Source organism: Canis aureus, chromosome 21, assembly GCF_053574225.1.
Source record: "Canis aureus isolate CA01 chromosome 21, VMU_Caureus_v.1.0, whole genome shotgun sequence".
NCBI classification, from domain to species: domain Eukaryota; kingdom Metazoa; phylum Chordata; class Mammalia; order Carnivora; family Canidae; genus Canis; species Canis aureus.
Genome location: NC_135631.1, coordinates 1281142 through 1303555, shown reverse-complemented (window position 1 = coordinate 1303555; position 22414 = coordinate 1281142). Strand labels below are relative to the sequence as shown.

The 22414-nt window shown below is 53.0% G+C and overlaps 1 protein-coding gene and 1 long non-coding RNA gene across 2 annotated transcripts in view; one reads left to right on the top strand and one right to left on the bottom strand.

Annotated features, from left to right (window-relative positions):
• Positions 1 to 20012, bottom strand: part of FADS2 (fatty acid desaturase 2) — a 29724-nt gene extending 9712 nt beyond the window's left edge. Inside the window, exons 1-5 of the mRNA XM_077861941.1 lie at positions 19750 to 20012; positions 11485 to 11595; positions 9527 to 9724; positions 9301 to 9402; positions 4630 to 4755 (exon numbers count right to left, since the gene is read on the bottom strand). Of these exons, the coding sequence (XP_077718067.1) occupies positions 4630 to 4755; positions 9301 to 9402; positions 9527 to 9724; positions 11485 to 11595; positions 19750 to 19956 (744 nt within the window). The 5' untranslated portion in view covers positions 19957 to 20012. The remainder of the gene's footprint in view (positions 1 to 4629; positions 4756 to 9300; positions 9403 to 9526; positions 9725 to 11484; positions 11596 to 19749) is intronic.
• Positions 20013 to 20489: 477 nt separating this feature from the next.
• LOC144293188 (uncharacterized) lies at positions 20490 to 21509 on the top strand. The gene is made up of 2 exons (XR_013360618.1): positions 20490 to 20880; positions 20979 to 21509. It is a non-coding gene; the product is annotated as an uncharacterized LOC144293188 (long non-coding RNA).
• The last annotated feature ends 905 nt before the right edge of the window (positions 21510 to 22414 follow it).

The following is a 22414-nucleotide window of genomic DNA, read 5'->3' as shown; positions in this document are numbered from 1 at the left end:
CAGAAGATGTTGCTCAGAGAGTGGCTCCTGCTCTTATATTTGGTACTGAAAGGCCATTGGGTGGAGGGGGGGGCTTGGAATCTGCCAAGATCACCTGCACAGATAGCTCAGCCCTCGTACCCCCCAACCCCATTCGGTACCCAAATCACCAGTTGTTAAGAGGAGCCAAGGAGAACACAGGCAGAAATGCCAGGGGCTGGCTGCTGGGACGCAGCCCCTCACTCGCCCTTCCCCGGATCCAGCCCTGTCTGTTCCCACTTATCACACTCAGGAGATGAAAGCACGTTACAGATAGAGAGACCCTGGATGTTGCTAAGCCAGTACCCATCTCCAGGGTAACACAGAGAGGGAAAGGACTGCCAGAAATGCAGGGAGGGCCCACGATTCCTGAAAGGAGGAGCCCTGGGTGGGAAGGAAGGCCAGCCTGTCTCCAGGCCTGGCATCTTGGCGCCAGCAGCCACAGTCACAGCACATCTGGCTGAAATACCACTAGAATTGAGCCCTTTGTTCTGCGTGGCCTCCTGTGCCTTGGCAGGGGTCTCACTCATCCCCAGAAAGTGTGGCCATTTGCACAAGGACAGTCACCAAGGCCAGGGCTGAGGCTGGCCTTGGAGAGGTCCTGGCCAAGGTGGCTTCAGAGGCAGCTATGGAAGATTTCTCAGAGGAGGGAGTGGGGGGGCAGGACTACAGGTGCACCCCTCAGTGGCCAGTTGGGATGGGCAATGCTGTGGTCCAGGGTTCCAGGGAACATATGGCCCGTAGAACGGGTTCCTGGATCCTGCTCTAACCTCCTCCCAGAAGCCAGGAAACAGGCCCACAGGCCCAGCCTTTGTCTGCAGGCTTCTGGGCCCCAAACAGGAGCCCTCCCTGCTGCAGCTCTGTCCACAGATCATCCTAGGAGGTGGCCGTGGGCCCTAAGGGTTAGACTCTTGGGAGGTGAACACTTGGGGTGGCCCAGGCAGGTGGGCAGACCAGAGAGTCTTCATAGAAGGACCTAGGGGTACTACGGGGCGGGGGGAGGGGGGCACACCAGGTAATTCATTTGAAGTCATATTTCCATAGTAAGCATGCTGTTTTCCTTGATTTATGGTGACCTCTGGGGAGTGACAGATTACATGGGCTGACACTCCCCCAGCTACCCCTAAGCCAACAGGCAGTCCAGGCTCCCACGTGTGCTCCTTTGTTGCTGTAGACTATCCTGCAGAAGCTGCTGGGTCCCTGGCCTTTCTCTATCAGACCCTGGGTGTTCCAAGGAGGCAGGGCCTCAGGATTCAGAAACAATTCAGTATTTGAGCGAATTTCTTCCCACACACCCTCCTCTGCCTTGCTATGAGCTGAGGATTCCCTCCTTGTCAAGTGGGGGTCTGATGGGCACCTGCCAGGGCTGCTGAGGGACCGGCAGCCGAGGTGGGTAAAATGTTACTTCGGGACTGTGGACAGAACCAGGAGGTGTAGTCACAATTCCACGTGTGACTGTGCGTGCTGGCACACATAATCATCACTGCACATCTGTTCCCATCTTGATGACCTTAGATGAAGCAACTGCAAGGCAACTGTCAGGGTATGGTTGGCCCACAGTACCAGTTTTCCTCAGAAACCAGAAAGCACACGCACAGTGTAACAATGCGTGGCTGACTTGTTGGCTCGGCTCTTTGCCAGCATCCAACCACAGAAGTCACAGGTGCGGAGAGGATCAGGGTTCTAGAACATACCAAGCTGGGAGGAGCTACTCCTGGCATCTCAATTCATCAGGAACCTGGAGTGATCCAATAAGCCCGACTCCCTAGGGTCCAGCAGGTGGTGGCCCTGGGCAGTTTCTTGCAGAAGCCAGAAGCCCTAGCTTGGAGCTGGATGGCCTGGGAGTGGAGCTACCTTTTCCTCAAGCAAGTTATCTCCTGTCCCTTGGCCTGAGCCTTTCCATCTATGAAATGGGCGTGAAGATAGCTCCTGCCTCATGGTTAGGCCAAGATTAAGTAATGTGCTGCACGCTGTGCCTGGCACAGTGCTCGATGTGCAAATTCAGTCAGGGTCTGCCCTGTTCGCCACTGGGGGCCACTGGGCCTGGAGGACCCCCTGCATCTCTTCTCCTCTAGGATAGTCCTCATCATACCCAGGGACGAGGCTCGGGTGGCAGGGCAGCCATAGAAAGAGAGGGTGCTTTTACTCAGGCCAGGGGGCTTCTTGTGATCTAGAGATGAACATGGAAGCACACGGAGGGCTCCCTTTGATTCATGCCCAAGCAGAGGCTCGGGGCGGGGGCGGGGGGGACACAAACCAGGGTAGAGAGAGTGGGAGCCCTGCTGGCCCTGGTGGCCTGGCTTCTTGGAGGTCCCTACCCCTTTGGCCAGACTGGGCTGACCCTCCTGTGCTCAGCCTTTTCCCAGGCCGCAGGCCAAGCTTGGATTGTAGCACATGCCAGGGCCATGTGCAGGGGACTTTGCAGCTTTGGAACAAAATGTCTGAGGAATGACAAGGGCCTTCCTTGTCTGTTCAGGGTTGGGGGAGGGGAGCTGTCGCCAAGCCCAGTCCCCGCCTCTGGGAACCTGCAAACTCAGAGAGAAATGAACTCCATGGCCAGGCAGGGCATATGCAGAATGGCAAGGCCCCAGTCCGTGGGCCCTGAAAGGACAACGTGAAGCAGGAAGCCTGGAGGCTTGGTGGCAGATAGGCAGTGGGAAAGGGAGAGCATCCTAGATGAGGGGGAAGCAGGACCTCACGTGGGGAGGCATAAACACTCCTGGCTTCTGAAAAGCCTGCTTCTAGGGCCACAGGGATAACGGCCTTACTGTTCCCCTCTAGGATGTGGCAGGTGACTAAAAGGAAGGGGTAAAGACTGCCCCTGACCTCTATTTAATTCTATACCAGAAGCTCCGGGAACCTCTTCTAACCCAAATCAGAAATGAGAGGGTGGAGCTATGAGAAAAAAAGTACATTTTCATCACTTTCAAGGGTACAACAGTCTACCCAGGAAACTCAAAAGAATCAACTGAAGGACAACTAGAATCACAGGCCTGAGTGGACACCAGCTGGACATAAGCTAACCATCAAGTATCAACAGCTTCTGGAACACTGGAGAAGCGCCAATCCCAACAACACAAGTAGGAAAGATCCATGCTTGAACTGGAAGGGAAACACCCACAAGACGTGTAAAGAAGATTATAAAGCTTTCCTAAGCGAAAGAAAAAGAAGTTTGAGGAACTGGAGAAAGAGGCCTTATTTCAAGCTAGAAACACAGAGTATGAAGATGGGAACTGTTGCTGCCGGCCAGCGATGGAGGGCCAGGGGCGGATGGAGAGCAGATGGCGCCCTGCAGGAGGCTGACCACCCCACCCAGGTATATGGCTCAGGGGCACACTCCCCCACCCCAATGGGGGTGCTGGGGAACCTGGCTGCCTTCAGACAAAGGTGAAGGGCAGCCACCAGCCTACCCACACCCCATCTGGCCAAAGTTAAATAATTCAAAAGTGAAGCCACAAAACACTGAGCCCCACACTGGGTGTAAAGGTTACTTAAAAATAAAATCTTAAAAAAAAAAAAAAGAACTTTTTAAGCATGAAAGAAATTAAAGGAATTTGCAGGAGGAAAAAAAATGAATACCTTTTGCTACATAAAACAAACAAAATCCTCCCAGAAGTCATAAATAAGACCAAAAGGCAGAGAACTAACTAGGAAAGGGGCTTCAACTGCTGAGATCTGTCTACTTAATTTCTGCATAGCTGTTTGGAGCCAGTTTGTTTATCCTGGCCTGGAGATAAGAGCCTCTGGCCTCCTTGCTCTGGAAGCCAGAGGATGGCCAACACCCCAAGGTGTGGCCATTTGGGGCCAGGGCAGTGTGGGGTGTGGTATGTGGGCCTGGCATGAGACAATGCTATCAGACCCAATGTCACCACAGTCCCTTCCAGGGCAGCATGGTCTTGTGGACACCAGGACACAGCTCCACCCAGTAAGCATCTGGCCTTTATCCTGCCATGTGTGTAGGAGAAGAGGATTTCCACAGAGCACTGTGGCCCTGGCTGTGGTCTTTCAAAAGCTATTAGCAACCACACAACCAGATTTCCAAAACCTCCCACCCTAGCACCTGCCCAGCAGCCAACATTCAAGAAGTATTTAGGGAGAGGAGGTGTTAGAAGAGACTTCGCTGACCACCAGGCAGAGAGGAAAGAAAGCCTTCCTGCCAGCAGAGCTGGCAAGACTAGATTTCTGTTGTTAGGGACGCAGAGAACATCTGGCAGGACAGCCAACAGCTCTATGACATGAAGCCTCACGGAGAAAAGGAAGCCTTTGTCTTCACTCATCAGAAAACCCAGAGTTAATCAGCTCTGTTATCTGGACACCACTAATCAAAGCTAGCAAACTGCTTCCAAGAAGAAGCAGGCCAGCAGCACGTACTTTGGAAAAGTCCACGGGAGAGAGAGAGGCATCGAACACTGATAAGCAGCTGGTCCATTATTTATATGGGAGGCCATTCCACAGAAATTCCAGCTTGAATAATTCAGAGCATCCAGGAAGGGTTTTCATGCAAACATCAGATGCAGATGTGTTCAGATGACTATCCAACCTATAGAGTTCCTTCCCTGGTTCCTGCTCAAGCCAAACACTTCCCGCGTCAACACTGACCCCTCATCGTACCTCAATGGGCTGCCATTCACCCAGAACGAACACATGCAGCATGTTCACATCTGGATCCTTGTGGAAGATGTTGGGCTTGGCATGATGCTGGAAGTGGCGGTGATTCCACCAGTTGGCAGAGGCACCCTGTGGGGGGAAACAGGGTGAGCAGCATGGTTCTCTGGGGGATTGGTTCCTAGCACCGCCAATACTCAGAACGAACGTCACCATCATATACGAGGCCTTGGGCCCCCCAGCATAGGAATGAGGACCTGCCAATACTGAGTCTGGAGCGCTGGCCAGCCCCTGAGGCCAGGAGCCAAACCATGCCATCCCTCTGGTCCTGCTTCCCCATCAGCAATGGCAGGTGCTTGCAGCACCAGGTGTGAGCCTCCACACCCCTCATTCTCCACCCATCCCCCATGTGCTGTGTTCTTCTCCTCATACAGTAAGAAGAGGTCTCCACTACATGGCCCAGGATTCCACTCCTAGATGTGTACCCAAGAGAAATGAAACCTTGCCACACGAAACTATACACCGATGTTCCCATTATCCAAAATAGCCAATAAGTGGAAACGACCCAATGTCCTTCAGCCAATAATGGATAAATAAAATGCAGTAGATCCACAGGATGGGATGCGGTCTGGCCATGCCATAGAAATGTATGAAGCATCTGCTACAACGTGGACAAATCTTGAAAAATCATGCTGAATGAACAAAGCCAGACATGAAGGACCGCATATGTGATTCCATTTACATGAAATGTCTGGAATAGAGAATCTAGAGCCAGAAAGATTAGTGGTTGCCTAAGGCTAGGGCTGGGGATGGGTGAAAGGGATGAGGGGGTTGGGAGGTGGTGGCTAGGAGGTGTGAGGTTTATTTTGGGGATGATGAAGATGTTCCCACGTTGATTGTGATGATGGTTGCATAAATCTGTGAACATCCTATAAGCAATTAGCAAGAGACAACCCAACTGTTGCCAGACAGGTTTGCTGCATGGGAAGGTGAGGACTCAGTGAGGTCATACCCCGAAGGCCACAGGGAGGGCTTAATAAGCAATGGCTAACGGGAACAGGCATGAGTTTCCAGTGAAAGTTTTCTAACATGAAAATCTAAAAACATGATCCTAGAAGATAAGAGACATTAACTGAGTATTTTTTTCAAGGTCACAAAGTTCTGCCTCACCAACTCAAGCTCTTGACACATGCTGGAGGCATGCCTGTTCCCAAAGATGCCCTGTGGTCCGTAGAAGGAAATGGGACCTTTCTGTTCTTCACTCTCTACTAGTGAACTGGATCAATCAACGTTTTGGCCAAGGATCTGGCCATCTACAAAAAGGTCTAATTGCTAAAACAAACATTTTACTTGGAAGATACTTTTGGCACAAACACGGTCTCTGGACACGAAGAGGCATGGGCGGGCACAGCTGCAAGAGACTTAGAAGCAGGTGGGTCTCAAAACCCAACAGAGAAAAAAAAAAAAAAGAAAGAAAGAAAGAAAGAAAAAAAAAAAAGAAAAAAGTTCAGTAAGCGAGGGCTCAGAGGATTGAGGAATTACACGACACATTCATCTTTCCAGCCAGAAGGGACCCCACTCCTAGAAAGGTCACATGGGAAGTCCTGGGCACAGAGAAAGAAATTGAGGAGAAAGGCATGTCAGGGGTAAGCAGCTGTTTCAAATACCCCGACCCAGAGTTGGTTGTGGAATGAATAAATGAAGGAAAGAAAGATGAGCTGTAAATACCTCGGAGATGAGTCGCTGTCTCTGTCTCTCTCTGGACAGATTAGCAACAATATGTTGTTTGATCTTGCTAGTCCTCTGCTGGGATTTTCTTCCATTCTTTGCTAGGCAGAGCCCTACTTACTCTTTTTTTTTTTTTTTTTTTAAGATTTTATTTATTTATTCATGAGAGAGAGAGAGAGGCAGAGACACAGGCAGAGGGAGAAGCAGGCTCCATGCAGGGAGCCCAACATGGGACTCGATCCTGGGTCTCCAGGATCAGGCCCTGGGCTGAGGCGGCGCTAAACCGCTGAGCCACCCAGGCTGCCCCCTACTTACTCTTCACACCCAGAAGCTCTGCCTGCCCCAAGATGATAAGGGATGATGAAGCAGTGATCCAGAGGCAAGCCCTTGCCTGGTGAGGGAGAGTAGGGCACCCCAACACACTGAGATGGGGCCGGGAAAGACAAGCAAACCCGGTGGGGGCAGGCAGAGTGAGCATGAGGGTTGCCTTTGTGACAGAGGGAGGGGGCCAGGTGAGGGCCTTGGGGTCCAAGGAAGGGGCAGTGTGGATTGCTCCAGAAGCCAAAGCCCCCTTGGTTAGGCTGGAGACCCAGGATGGGGGTCAATAGTCCTGGGCTGACCCCTATCACCACCTGAGGGAATGGGAAAAATGTGTACTCATCGCTTGAATGGTCACAAAGGCACCAACAAGTTTCCGAGTCTACTTTTTGGTTTGTCTCATTTTCAAATGAGAGGATTGCCAAGGTGGATGATTTCTCTCCACTAAGTGACAATTTTAAATAATCGAAAAAAAAATTTTAAATTTCTTTGCCAGGGAGGGGCAGAGGGAGAGAGAGAAAATTTCAAGCAGACTCCCCACCCAACATGGAACCCGAAGTGGGGCTCCATCTCCAGACCCTGAGGTCATGACCTGAGCCGAAACCAAGAATCAGACGCTTAACCGACTAAGCCACTCAGGTGCCCCTTAAATAACTTTTGATTAACTTAATCCGAAGTAAAATAATAATAAAATTTTGGTTTGGTGCAAAAAATATACTTTCCCTTAATGTTGGGCCCTTTAATATACCCAACTTTCCAACTTTTATTTTATTTATTTATTTTTTATTTATGACAGTCACACAGAGAGAGAGAGAGAGAGACACTCTTTTTTTCTAGCAAAGGGACCAGAGGAACAGATGGACCTACAAGACTTGTCTGCAGCTGTGTGACTATGGAGTGCCAGGGCGATTTCAGACAAGCTGGGATCCTCCTGGCTCTAGGGCACCCTGGGGTGAGTTGCATGGCCGTGCCTCTGGGCTGGACACAGCAAGAAGGATACCACTACACTGAGGGGCTGGCGAGCCATGAGTGCAACCCACGTCCCTGACTTCTTTTTTTAAGATTTTATATATTTATTCATGAAAGACAGAGAGAGAGGCAGAGACATAGGCAGAGGGAGAAGCAGGCTCCATGCAGGGAGCCCAACGTGGGACTCAATCCCGGGTCTTCAGGATCATATCCTGAGCCGAAGGCAGATGCTCAACCACTGAGCCATCCAGGCATCCCACATCTCTGACTTCTAATCCCCGAGCCCAAGTACCCTGTCTTCCCATTGTCCCAGAATCCTGACTTCATATACCCACATCCTGCATGGAGACCAGTCCTCTGTCCTGGCATGTCTTGCATCTGACTCAAAGGCTGCACATCAAGGCCTTTAAAACCTGAAGGACATCAGGCAGGAAAGGCCCTCCCGGCTCCCACCCAGGATCTGGGAACAGGACACAGCCCACCTTTGTTAAGTGTGTGGTGATAACATGGGTCGGAGTGAAATGTTACTTTCCATTACTGAGGAGGGTTTTATCCCCCAGAAAAGAGTATATAATGAAACAAAGCGCTCTACTATGTACACCCTCTCCCTTCACCCCTGAATTTCTGGAAAGAAACCAGGTTCTCAGGCCACTTCAGGCGCAGGGCCAGGCAGACCGCTATGGAAATGGTTACTAGTTCGGTGCTAGTCCATCCCCAAGCAGATTTGCAGCCGGCAGGCCAAGCGCTCCCCTTGGTCTGGGTCATGGGGGGATACACTGAACTCAGACAGGTAGCTCTTCCCGAGCCGGGGTGAGGAGGGATGGGATTCCTTAGGACACAGCCTTTCTCAGGAAGCAGCTGGGTGCTGAGTGGGGGCTGATCTGTTTCCAAAACCAAGGAGATAAGCCTATCGGACGAGCACAAGGTCACTGGCAAGTCCAGCCTGTCTTCTCACAAACTTGCCTTTGTGGTACTGCCTCCTGATCTGCAGGGGAGTGAGAGGGGAATTGCTGATTTATCCATGAGCTTTAAACAACTCGGGTCCTTTGGTTAAGCTATTCATGGTGCTACTTGATTAATGTCCTTTCTTTTAAAAAAAGGTTTTATTTATTTATTCATGAGAGACACACAGGGAGAGGCAGAGACACAGGCAGAGGGAGAAGCAGGCTCCATGCGGTGACCCCGATGTGGGACTCGATCCAAGGACCCTGGGATCACGACCTCAGCCGAAGGCAGATGCTCAACCACTGAGCCACCCAGGCATCCCAGGATTGATGTCCCTTATCTGCAGAATTCCATGACAATATCTCCCTTTCAGACTAAAAGTAACTTATTAGATAAGTATTTAGATAAAGAGTAAACAATGTAATCCACTGAGTCAATACACAAAAGCAGCGTATGCCTGTCCTCATAACTGGTACGCTGCCTTTGCAGGTCTAATATATACATGGAGACAGGGCTTGGAAGGTCAGAAGAGGGAAGGATTCACCAAGTCCCAGAGCCCAGCGCAGCCCAGGAGGAAGGCGTGGCTCAAGGGTGGACCTGCAGTTTTGCCCGCGGCCACAGACACTGACCCGAGAGGAGACCTGGCCCTGGGAAAGTGAGACAGTGCTGTGCCAACCGCTAACTGATGGGCAGATGCCCAGGACTATTGGTATTTACCTTTAAGTGGCCAATGATGAACTTGTGGACAACGTGGTTCCACATGGACTTCTTGTAGACAGAGAGGTGGCCATAATCGTGTTGCAGCCATCCAGCTTGGGCCTGGGGAATAGAGATGCTTTCACAGAGCCGGCTTTCCCATGTCCCTGGCCCCTGTGCGCCCAAGGTACTGGGGAGGTGGGGGGGATGGGGGCTTCAGGTGTCCAGTGAGAACATGACACCTCACCTGAGAGGTAGCAAGGACAAAGGCCGTGATGACGGTTGAAATCCAGCCATTGCCAAAGTAAAAGATGATGAACCAGGCGATGCTCTCCATGACGATGATGTGGGCCAGGAGGAGGAGAAAGAACAGGTGGTCACTCTTGAACAGGTTCATGTCCTCGGCAGTCTTCCTCAGGGCCCGGAAGTCCTCGGTGATCTGGGACTGTTGAGAAGAGTGCAGGGAAGGCGTTGGACCCCTGGTCACTTTGGAGGGGCTGTCGTCTTCTAGCCGGGAGAAGCACCACATCTGTGGTACTTGCCACGGACTCCATGGCCATGGGGACCGCATGTTTGGTCCCAGTTAGGTGGCAAGGAAAGGATTCGACTCAAAAGCTGGTCTTGCATACCATGTTCACACAGCATTATTCGCAAGGCAAAAGGCAGAAACAACCTAAGTATCCACCAATGGATAACTGGCTAAACAGAGTGGGGTCTATCCACACCATGGAAGACCAGTCAGTCTCGAAAGGGAAGGAGATGGTGACACAGAGATAGAGGCAGAGACACAGGCAGAGGGACAAGCAGGCTCCTTGCGGGGAGCCCAATGCAGGACTCGACTCCAGGACCCTAGGATCACGACCTGAGGTACCAGGGGATGAACCCTGAAGATGTCACACTCCGTGAAATGAAGCCAGACACAGCAGGACTAATAGTGTGTCATCCCACATAACTGAGCTACCGAGAGCAGGCAAATCACAGACAGAAAGCAGAATAGTGCTTTCCTGGGGCTTCGAGGAGGGGAGAACCTTTAATGGGGAGTTAGGTGTTCAATGGGGACAATTATGACTTGGGGTGACGAAAAAATTCTGGAAGTGGATGGTGGTCAAGATCACCTGACAATGTGAATGTGCTCCAAAGCCATTGAATTGTACATTTAAAACTGGTTAAAATGGTAAAATTTGTGGTATGGATATGTGTATATTACTGCACACACACACGCACACACACACAAGCTTGCACTTTTCCAGTACCTGACCCTGCCCCCACTTGCTCTGGGCACTCTGTCGAGTCTTGAGGGGTTGTGGTGGGGGAGACAAAACTGCAGGCAGACGCCCCTGCCCCTAGAGAGCTCAGGGAGGCAGGACAACTGGATGGGCCCTGGGGATGTGGGGTCCAGGATGCCAAGGTGGAGTGTGCGGCGGTGACTCTGGAGAAATGAGCATGGCTGGGAGACAGAGCAGGGAGGTGGGGGTAGGGCAGGTGTGGGGAAGAGGGTGCTCTGAAAGGTAGATGGGGTGCCGTGGGGGTGGAGGAAGCCAGGTTTGGGAGCATGGGTGATAAGTGGCAAAGGATATGAAGAGTGGCTAATGCCCATGTAAGCAGCAGGGCAAGAGGGGAAACCAGGTAGGAGCCAGAGAAGCACAGTCAGGAAGGGGGGAGCCCACAGGACACCCAAGAGAGGAGAGAAGGTGCCTGCCTGCAGGGGGGCTGGTGAGAGCAGAGGATGGAGTGAAGGAAGCAGGATGGAACCCCAGGTCAGCTCCGGGATGGGGTGAAGACAATCTCCTCCCTCAGCCCTGGGGAGAACAGGGAGGGGCAGAGATGAGAGATCCAGGGATGGGGGGAGGTTGGCCTCTGGAGGACACATGGAATGGGCTGTATTTCCCAGGGGTGGAGAAAGAAAACAGTGGGAGGACTGGACCAGAAATGAAGACCCTGTGCCCAGCCGAACTCTACTGAGACCGTGGAGGTGAATAGGCTGGGGACGAATCACTCCAAGGCGGGGAGCCAGCCCAGGCTGGCAGCAAGAGGAGGGTGCTTGCTGCAGAGTCTGGGAATCCTGCTCGACCCCAGGTATGGTGCAGTGGCTCCCCAGTACTGACACAAAGCTCCCTTGGCTGACACCTGGCGCTCTCTGTCTTTGGGCGGGCATCCCCTCTCCCCTCAAACCCTCCTCTCCTTCCTTGGTCTGGGCACACTCACGTTCTTGCCATGGTCCTGGCTGGGCTCCTCCGGGGCCAGCTCTCCGATCAGCAGAGGCTTCATGAACTTTCGCACGAAATCAAGGTCACGGTGGAAGGCGTGGAAGGCATCCTGGGGAGCAGGAAGGCAGGCGGCGAGTGAGGAGACCTCCATCCAGGAAGAACAGGGCTCACCAGCAGCAGCTCTCCAGTGTCCCCACTTGGACACTGAATGGGGCCTCCCAGGACCTGGCCCCAAATGCTCTCTCCAGCCTCACCTTGGCACATCTCTCAGTGCGCAGCCACACCAGCACCGCCCCTGGGTCTCCACCCTGGGCTCACCAAGGGTGTGTGTAGATTCGGGATGCCTCTGGGTGAGTTGGAAAAATGCACCCCTCCAGGTAGCTTCACAGGCTGGGCCAGGCCCAAGGAGGATGAGTGCCTCCGCTGGCACCCGGGGAATCACACCACCCGCCACCCCATGCACATGGCTTACAGTGAAAAGCATGGGGCTGGATCCTGCTACAGCATGGAAAATGTACTTAGGAAATCATGTCAAACCAAAAACAAATACAGAACTAGGTAAAAAAAAAAAAAAACCATGCCTGAAAAAAAGCTTTTTCATAATTTGACAAAGTATGAAAATAATTACAAAAACAATCATCAAGAACTTTGGAGAAACCCTAAATTATTATATGTTAAGGTGGTGGCATTATGTCTTGCTTTATTTCATTACTTTTCAAACTTTCTCTAACACTGACATACCATTGCTTTTAAATTTTTTAAATGTTATATAATAATATTATTGTAATTCCAATTATAAAATTATAACATGCATGATTTGAGCAAATTCAGAGACTGTACAGAAGAATGAAGAGGAAAATAAATGCCACCCAGAGTGACCACTGTTGCTAATATTTTAGCTTATTGCCCTCTGGGTTTTTTCCTATATGCGTTATGTATATTATTACATAAATCATCTCATAACAAATATGGCATTTCCATTAGAGATGAGCTGGCATCAGGTCCCCTTCATGGACTACGGTATAATGTCCCAGTAGCAAACAACATTTACTCTGCGGTGAGCCAAATTTTGAGACATTGCAGGATAGAGGACAAAGTCCTCTCCTGGTGAGAAACCAGGAGAAACATAAATATAGTGGGGGGAAAAGTGTGTGCGTGCATGTATGTGAGTGTGTGTTGGGAGGGGGTATTCAGATTTTTAAAAAATGAAAAAGATAAAACAAAAAGATTATAAAAACAGTAATGCTTGGGGCACCTGAGTGACCCAGTCAGTTAAGTAGCTGCCTGCCTTCGGCTCGGGTCACGATCTCAGGGTCCTGGCATTGGACTCCCTGCTCAGCGGGGAGCCTGCTTCTCCCTCTCCCTCTGCCCAACACCCCCTACTTGTGCTCTCTCTCTGTCAAATAAATAAATAAAATTTTTTTTTTTTAAATGGCAATGCTTGATTTGAAAGTTTCCTTTTTGGAGGGGGGGTGGGGAAGATCCAGCTGTTACATAAGACACTTCTGGAGTTGAATGAGAAAACTGGAATATGGACTGGATATCTGGCCACGTTGAAGAGTTACTATTTATTTTCTTAATCGCAACAAAGGTATTGTGATTATGTTAAAGAATGTCCCTATTGTTAGGAGCAAGCGATGAAGAATTTAGGGATGAGGTGGAATTGTTGACACTTATTTTCATATGATTTGGCTAAAGAGAATCTCATACAAAAAAAAGTTAGATATATGCACAGAGGCAGAATGCAAACATGGCAAAATGTGAAGATTAGTGAATCTTGGTTGAGGAAATGCAGGTGTTCACTTCCTCTTTCAACAGTTCTGCATGCTTAGAAATTTGCAAAGTGTTTTTAAAGGAAAGAAGAACCGGGAAAGTACCCACAACTCATAAGCATGTTTTCAGCTGCCACCAAAGTATCTCAGAACAGCGACTGCCAGGCCTCTCCTGATTCCTTACTGTATCCCTGGCATCAAGTCTTTTTGTTCGGTCTTTATTTGAGTCTAGAACAGACTTACAAAGCAACATTTTGTGCAGTTTAAAAAAAAATGTCTGTGCCTGCCCCCTACTTGAACAGAAAGACGGTAGCAGAGGATCAAATCAAGTCTCTTTTCAGAGAAGAGATGCGAGGCTCTTCTAGGGCCCTGGGCAGGTGGTAGGGACACCTGGGGGCCAGTGCTGACCAGCTCTGCCACTCTGGGCCACAGGCTCTGACCCTGGCCTCAGCGTCCTCTGCAAAGCGAAGTCCCTCCCAGCACCAAGTTTGAAGGCCCTGGGGAGAGGCCTGCCAGGAGCTTCCACGTCAGGGCCTGGGTGTCAGCGGTGCAGCGCCTTCCAAAGTCAGAGCCTACAGAAGCTCTTTCATTGGTCGTCCTCACATCAGACCACAGCTTTCGAGAAATGGTGGGAAGTCTTGGGCAAGGCAGTTTCCTGAGGGCCAAATGCTGTGTCTGATAACCAAGCCACCACTCTCCCAGTGAGAAGATAAAATTCAAGTCTGCAAGTGACTTTTTTCTCACCCAGCACCTACCGCCCCCGCCCTGCATCCCCCTCCCCCTCCATCCACCAGGTTCCGGTCAGGCCCTCAAGCCCTTGCCTGGGCCGGGGAACTTGGTGGAGTAGACTCCCATCCTGACCCAGGCCATTCCTTGGCCATTTCCAGATGGCTCTCAGGTGGCTTCTAACCTCCATGAGTCCAGGGGGAGGGAAGGGCCACATGACAGGGAGGGAGACAGGAGCCTTGTTTCTGTCACCTCCCAGAAGCCTGAGTGCCCTACAGGACAGATGAAGACACCAGAGTGCAAGAAGCACACATCCTCTGCTCCAAGTGACAGAGCCAGGATCAGATGTAAGTTCACCTGACTCGGGGGCTGCTTCCCTACCTGCCACGGTCCACAGGCCTCACGCCTCCTACCAGTTTAGAAGGCCGAGTGCTGTTAGATCATCTTATTGTCCGTGGTACATCGGACAGCTTTCTGTGCAGGCCAGGTGAGGACCACCAGTGAACCACCAAGCTCGTGCCCACGCCGGGGCCTTTGCATGGCTCTTCCTTCTGCCTGGGAGCCCTGCTCCCAGTAGGGTCCCATGCCTGGCTTTTCCCATTCTCCAGTCCCATGTTCTCTCTTGGACATTGACCTGTTTTGCCTTCTTCCTGACAGTTACCGAATTCACAGGTTATATTACATACTCACTTCCTTATTGTCATTCTCCACAAGAATGTGAGCTCCCACAGGGAAGGGCCACAGCTGTCTCATTCGCTGCAACCCCAGGGCTGACAACAATGCTGGAGAGGCGCTCACAAGTGCATGTGAGGGCCCAGGATGCCATAGCCATGCCCCCTCTCATCCCAGGAAACTTACCCATCCTGCAATCGTGTTCAGACGCTTCTTGCACCGTTTAGTGCAACCCAGCTTATGCTTCTAAGGCCCCAGAACTCTTCGTCTTCTCCAGCACCCATGCTGGTGTTTGTCAAGTTGCCACAAGCTGAGACAGGGAGGCTAGCCACTGAGCCATGGGCTTTGTGTACATAATCCACTCATCTTTACCAAACTCTTAGGCAGGTCTTATTTTAGAGACAAGGAAGGAGACTGAGGGAGGTGAAGCTGCTAGGCCACAGTCACCTTCCAGGTGCCTACATCTAGAGTTTTCCAATGCTTAGACACAGGCCTCAATCAAAACAAGCTTCCTCCCCGCCAGAAGTCAAGCACCTTTTGTGCCTTCCCCTTCAAAATGTCATGGATGGACCTCACATATCCACAGAAGGTTCCCAGTAACTTCGGTTATAGAAGTGTCTGGCTGGCGCTAGGTAGGTCACCAGGCAGGGCAAGACAGGGCCAATCCAAACATTGACTTTGGAACAAGAGTTGGAACCAGGGTCTATCCTCATTTGACAGGGAGAGAGGCCAAAGGTTTATCAGGAAGGTCTGAGACAAAAAAGACAAAAAAAAAAAAAAAAAAAAAAAAGGAAGGTCTGAGACAAGGGTAAAGAGAAAGAAGTAGCAACAGCTTGGGAGCAGACTGGAACTGTCCTCAGGAGGCCAGGTGTATGGGCTGTGGGAGAAAGGGCCAAAGATTCCAAAATGGAAGACACGTATGCTGCATTTCCTGTTTCTGCCACCATCCAGCACCAATGCCAGACAACTTCTGCATGAAGACACCTTCCCCGGTCCGTGCCCACTCAGGGTAGAGCTGGCAACTCCTCCTACCACACCGAGGGGTAGATGCCATGATTTGTTTCTGGCTGTGCCCACCTTCTCTGCAGAACAAAGCTGGTCTCCAGTCCAGCTTTTATACATCTGGGCACTTAGCCTGGGACCTGGGAAGTACAGGAGGAGCAAACAAAGGGCATTCCACATTGCAGGTAGTGGTCCTGGGAACCAGGACTCTGCAGAACAAGGGGTTAAGGAGGAAGAAGCAGACAAGGTATCCTGAGTTCTCAGCTAGAGACAGGGTCACCGACTTCCTTTCTATTGCAGAGCCCCTGGACCACGCCCCATCCCCGGGAAAGAAGCAATGGAGGCTGTGAGCGGGGTTCGGGGACCAGGGTGCCCTTGGGTGAGAGAGGGCACGTTGGCTGATGATGGCTGGCACACATAGCGTCCCAGGGGAGGGAAGGGCTCCACAGCACAGGGAGTAGATGCCAACAGAGGCAAGCTGACAACCTTGTCGTTCTCACAAATGATGAGGGATGAGGGATGGGAAGATGCTGGGCTGGGTCCTTCCCTGAGGCTGCAGCCAGTGGGGCTGGGACTGTCCTGTCCACATCTAGCTCAGGAGGTACAGCTCCCCTCCAGGCACAGAGGACAGGTGTCCTGCAGTCGATGCCTTTTCCTATGGTAAATATGGGGTCACTGAACTTTCTCTTCTTCACCTGCTATTTCCTATTTACTGAACTCCCTGCTCTGTGTGCTGGGAACATGCACACACATGCACACACATGCTAAGGGACACCCAGTAATGATCCATCACACCTGTAGTGCGTCCTGAAGTTTAAAGAGTGAACTCAGGACACCTGGGTGGCTCAGGGGTTGAGCATCTACCTTCTGCTCAGGTCGTGCTCCTGGGATCAAGTCCCACATCAGGCTCCCCACAGGGAGCTTGCTTCTCGCTCTGCCTTTGTCTCTGCCTCTCACGAATGAATGAATGAATGAATGAATGAATGAATGAATGAATAGAATAGAATAAAACTTTTTTTAAAATAGTGAACTCATGCATAGCCCATTTGAGCCACAGTCCATTTGAACCACAGCCCATTTGAGCCTGGCAACAACAGATCTGTGAAAGCAAAATTCATGGTAATGCCTCGCCTAGGAATTCATAAAGCTGATGCAAACCTAGGTCCTCTGCCTCTGAATACCATGACCCTCTGGCCCTGTCTAAAGGAGGTCAGAGGGGTTCCTGGGTGGCTCAGTTGGTTCAGTGTCTGCCTTCAGCTCAAGTCATGATCCTGGGGTCCCACAGTCAATGGATGATCAATGATAGAGTCTGCATCAGATTCCCTGCTCTGTGGGGAGTCTGCTCCTCCCTCTCCCTCAGTTCCTCCCTCTGCTTGTGCTCTCTCACTCTCTCTCTTTCTCGGTCTCTCTTTGTCAAAGAAATAAATAAAATTTTTAAAGATGTGGCTTAACGCGGATAGGGCAGGAAAAGCTGGAGACAAAGGCAGGTGTGGTGCCCAGAAGGAGAGGACCCAGCACCATGCCTCAGCTTAAGAGGGAGGGAAGCAAACCCACCAGATGCGGTTACTGTCTGAACTGTTCATCTTACAGCTGACTGCCCAGGGGGCCCAGTTCAGAACCGTGGAGACACTGAATAAATGTGTGATAAATCACAGCTGAAGATAAAAACCACAAGTAGGGAAAGTTCTGCAGTGGTGGGCCTTGGTCTTGAAGAGCAGGCATCCTTGGGACTCCCAGGGTTCCTTTTGCCCTCAGCAAGGCAAAATGCAGAAAGTACTGGAGGGCCAGAGGTAGAATAGGAAGTCAGGGGAGGGAGGCAGGGGGAAAGGGTGGGTGGGCTCTGTAATGGGGCATGGAGGACTCCGTAATGGTAGATCCTGGGCTTAGGGCTGAGCACTGCCACTTGAGCAAAGTTTTGAAACCTAAGAGCAATGAGAGATACCTCCATGGCTTTTCTGAGGGCCAACTGCACTAGCATGCCTGAATGTGCTCTGTGAGTTGCAAAATTTAGGCACCTGTATTCTTATAGACAAGGCCAAGTTCTAACTTCTGCAGAAGTACCAAAGGATAACTGCCCTTGGCTAGGTCACTCTTCTGCGGAAGAGGTGGTCCTAAGTTCTGCGGCCTTTTCTTCAGAAACAGGAAAATCCCTTATGGAGGCCCTGAATTGTCCCAAGAAAAGCTTCCTTGACTTTCAGCCTCATAAGAAGGATATTACTGCAATGTGATCGGCTCAAAACCTGTGATCGGTGCATGCACTGAGTGTTCCAGGGCATCTGAACTCTGTCTATGGACTAGTCCCTCCCCAACTTGCATGACCCAAATACTCTGTCTCTCCCCAAGCTCCAGAGAAGAAGTCAGTGCTCTGAGGACCAACGCTACCTGCTGCTCAACAACCTAAGGCCAAGGGTCTCTTGCTAGACTACTCCAGCCTCCGCAAGTCTGCATCCCACACACCCTGTGCTGCCCATGGTGCCACCCTGGTGGGGACCTGGTCCAGATAGCGAAGAGAGGAGAATCCAGTTGCCCACTCCATGTTACTGTACTATATCCCCAGTTAGCACATACAATGCCCTATAAACCTCATCTTAGGAGGTAGTAAGCTTTGGAAATAAAGGTTATGTAATGCGTTGCTCCAACACATAAAGCTGGCATAGATTTAAACTTTTTTCCTTGTTTACATAATCCTCATCTTCTTACTTGCTGGACAAGAAGCAATCTTTCCAGTGCTCACTTACAGCTTATGAAGTGCTTTGCTGCACAATACATCTTTATCCACATAAGAAAAACACATTTCATGGTGAGAAGACCTCAACCAGGAGTCAGGTATTTTGAGAACTGCCCTTACCCAGCTTCCTATGGACAACTGTGGGAAGGGCCCCGTCACATAACAGATGGGCTGGGAAACCTTATGCCCACTAAGTTATGGTTGGCAGTCCAGCCCCCAGGGCTGAGCAGCGTTCACAAGCAGGTAAAACCAGATGAGCCCCAGAGTGGTAGGCACCATCTATGGTTGACCACCTTCGGGATCTTGCATGTTGCCTGGATCCTGCTCCCCAAAGCTGTAAGCCATTTACAGTCTAGATTATAGCTGCCTGGTCTGGCCTGCCTGGGTACGCCTGGTCCAAAGAGACTTAGAAGAAGCAGGGAGATGAAAAGTTCTACTGACTCACAGGGGCTCATACAGCTAGAAGAGCAAAAGCCGCAGAGCATGCAAACGATCCAGGGGCCACGATCTGGGTGTCGGCCCACCGCCTCTCCCCTGTTCACCCTGCCCAAGTGGCTTCCAGGTCACTACCACCGAGGGGCCCCTTTCTTCCCTTATAGACCCTCTTAGGCTCCCTCTCTCCCATTCGAGTCCTTTGGGCTCCAGCAGCACCTTAAGACAATGCAAGGGGGATCCCTGGGTGGCGCAGCGGTTTGGCGCCTGCCTTTGGCCCAGGGCGCGATCCTGGAGACCCGGGATCGAATCCCACGTTGGGCTCCCAGTGCATGGAGCCTGCTTCTCCCTCTGCCTATGTCTCTGCCTCTCTCTCTCTGTGTGTGACTATCATAAATAAATTAAAAACAAAACAAAACAAAACAAAAACAATGCAAGGATTTCAGACTGGGGGGTCGGGAGGTGCCAAAGGGACACAGCGAAACCTTTAGTGTGGGTGAGACAGGGCAGCTCTGACTCGGCGGGAGGCCCCACCATCCCGATAGGTTTAGGAGTGCAAGATGAGGGAAGGGCATTCCTGGCAAGATCTGGAAACAGAGGACCATTGAGTACTGGAGGAGTCCGGGAGTAACCCCGGCCCAGCTGGACCTGCTGCCAAGCCAGCCTGATGCTGCTAAACCCGCGCGGCTCCCGGCTCCTCTGGACCCGGCCTTGGCAAACAAACCCTCCTGCCGATCCCCCAGCCCCGGCGCCCGGGAGCCTGCCCGCCGGTGGGTCGTGGCGGTCCTGGAGCGCGGGCGCAGGGGCTCCCGGGCGGTGCCCCCGGGGCACATGGCGGCCTCCGGGACCAGGGGCAGCGCGCGAGCTCCCCCCGTCCCGCCCCGTCCCTCCTTCCAGCCCGGGGCCCCCGCTCGGCGCCGCGCAGCCTCACCGTGGCGTCCTCCCCCGCGTAGTGCCCGATGACCCGGTGGCCCCCCGGGTGCCGGCTGGACCATTTGGTGATGTTGTAGACCTTGCGGTCGATGACGAGCCACTTGTCGGTGCGCAGGTTGTGCTTCTGGATCTCCTCCCAGCAGAAGGTCTGCAGGGGCGCCTCGCGCTCGGCGGCCCCCTCGCCCTGGTTGCCCCCCTTCCCCATGCTGCGGCGACCGCGGTGCCCGCGCGCTGTGGCCCCCTCGCCCGCCGCCCGAGTGTGCGGCCCGGGCCTCCCGGCCTGCGGCTTTTGTCTCCTCCTCCTCCTCCTCCTCCCCCCCGCGCGCCCCCTCCCCCTCCCCTCCCCTCCCCTCCCCTCCCCCAGCCCCGCCGCCCGCCGCCCGCCGCCCGCGCGCAGGACCCTCCCGGCCTTCCCTCGCGCCCGGCCCGGCCCCGCGCGCCCCCGGCGGCCCCTCTCCTCCGCCCGCCCCCGGCCCCGGCCCCGGCCCCGGCCCCGGCCCCGGCCCCCGCCCGCGGCTCCGCGGCCGCCCGCGTTCCCACCGTGATCAGCAGAGCGTCTGCACCAATCCGGGCGCGTCGCCCCGCCTGCCATTGGCCCAGGAGGATCTTTCGAAGGCCAGCGGGCTGCCGCGGCGCTCCCCGGCTCCCCGGCTCCACGGCTCCCCCGCCCGCGCGCCCTCGCTCAGTCCGGCCGGGCCCGAGGCCGCTACGTGTCCCGCCGCCTCCCCGCCCCCACCCGCCCCGGCCGCGGGCGCCCAGGCCCCCAGCCCCGCGCCCCGGGGTGTCCCCGACTGTCCGCGCTCCCCACGTCCGCGCCGTCCTCAGCCTCCCCCGAGCACCCCGCGGCCCGGACCCGCCCAGGGCCAAGACGCCCGTGGTCAGACTCTCGGGAAGGAGGGAAGGACCCGGGGCCGCAGCGGGCGGGGGAGCGCAGGGGGCGCGCGCTGGCCCCACCGGGAAGCGCACAGGCCGGGCGGCGAGCGAGCACCCCGAGCCCCTGGCAGGAGCGCCCCGCGGGCTCCAGGAAAGAGAAGATGGAGGAGGCAGAAGGGAGGCGGGAGACGCAGGCCCCCGGAGCCCGGAGGACGCAGACTGCTTAGGATCGGCGCCCCGAGCCCTGGCTCCCGAGGTGGCCCGGGGATGAACGGGACCAAGTGGGGGGCGAGGACAGCCTTGGGGACCGGGAGGCCCTAAGCGGCCCTCATGCTGCAATGGGATGACTTCTAGGTCCCGGGTCGCTGGCACACTCCCCTCGTGAGCTTCTCAGCCAACCCTGTGAGGTGACCGCGGAGCAGGCCTAGCTCCATCTTGAACCCAGTTTGCCTTGAACGCTGCTCCCTCCCCTGCTGCTCCACCGGAGACCTGTTTGCACGCTGCAAGCCCGCTGGGGAACCCGCTGGGGAACTAGCCGACCTTTAGGTTTTTAGGTTTTCATAGGAACACTGAATTAAGACAGGACACATGGCACAAAATAAACTAATCGGCGTATTCTTGCAGATCACCCCATAAGCACGTGATAAGCTTATATGATTCTGTTTAAGGCTTCCTAGGGAGCTCGAACCGGACGCATGTTCACTGAAGACCCCTGATGGATTTGCTCAAGCCCCTGTGGCACCTCAGCCAGTTTCTGTTTCCTGTTTCCCTCCCGCTTTCAAAGCCCCTCTTTGTGCCCATAGGAAGATGGTTTCTTGGGACATCAGTCCATCATCTTTTTCTGTTAGATGGCTTTCTGGAATAAAGTTGCTTTCATTGCTGCAACACCTGTGTCTTAACTTACTGGCCTGTGTTTGGTGGCAAACAGGACCCACGTTGTTATATCAAACTACAACGTGGAGACACGGAAGTTTAAGAAAGATGAAATAGGCAGGTGCTTACCGCCAGCAGCTAGCACTGCCAGGCAGTCTCCAGACATCACCCTGCCTCTCCCCTAATGAGGTCAGTGGAAAGGATTCATTGTAGAAACTTGGCTGGGGAGCAACCTGATGCCGGGGCGGGTAGGAAGATCATGCTAGCCAACTGGTGGGGGGCAGGGCAGTGGAGGCCCCACAGGGTCCCCTTCATGCCATGGCCAGTGGTCGGCCTCCCCCATGTCATGCTGGTATCAGTCCCGAGCAGGCTTCATTCATGTCTCAAACTTTGACAGGAGGAGAAACAAGGCCTCTCTCTGGCTTTAAAGAGTAGCAATAGGCATCTGAACCAAAGCCCTTGCTCACAGGATGAGAAAGGATGAAGCAAGCTCCCCAGGAGGATACACTGATTTTTATGCGTGTTAAAGGTATACTGAAACAGTAAGCAAAACTGATTTTTTTTTTCGGAAGGGGGATTATCACAAATACATAAATTAATGAAAAAATTCAAAAGGCCAGGAGCTCAGGAGAAGTGATAGTCTCAAAGGGGGAACCAGGACTCTGTCATGGAAGAGTCCCGTGGGCTCAGAACAGCACCAGAAGGCACCAAGGTGTAAAAGGTAGAGAGTGCAGCTGAGGATGGGCACATAGTGGAAACCCACCAGGGTGTGGGGTGCCCAACAGGTCCCAGCTTACTGCCACCCAGAGTAGTCTCAGAAAGACAGTTGCTGAAGATGTGAATGAGTGTGTGAAGAATGCAAAAGAACAGAGAGGAATGGCTCCAGGGACAGTTCTGGTAAGACCTGCCACAGCCAG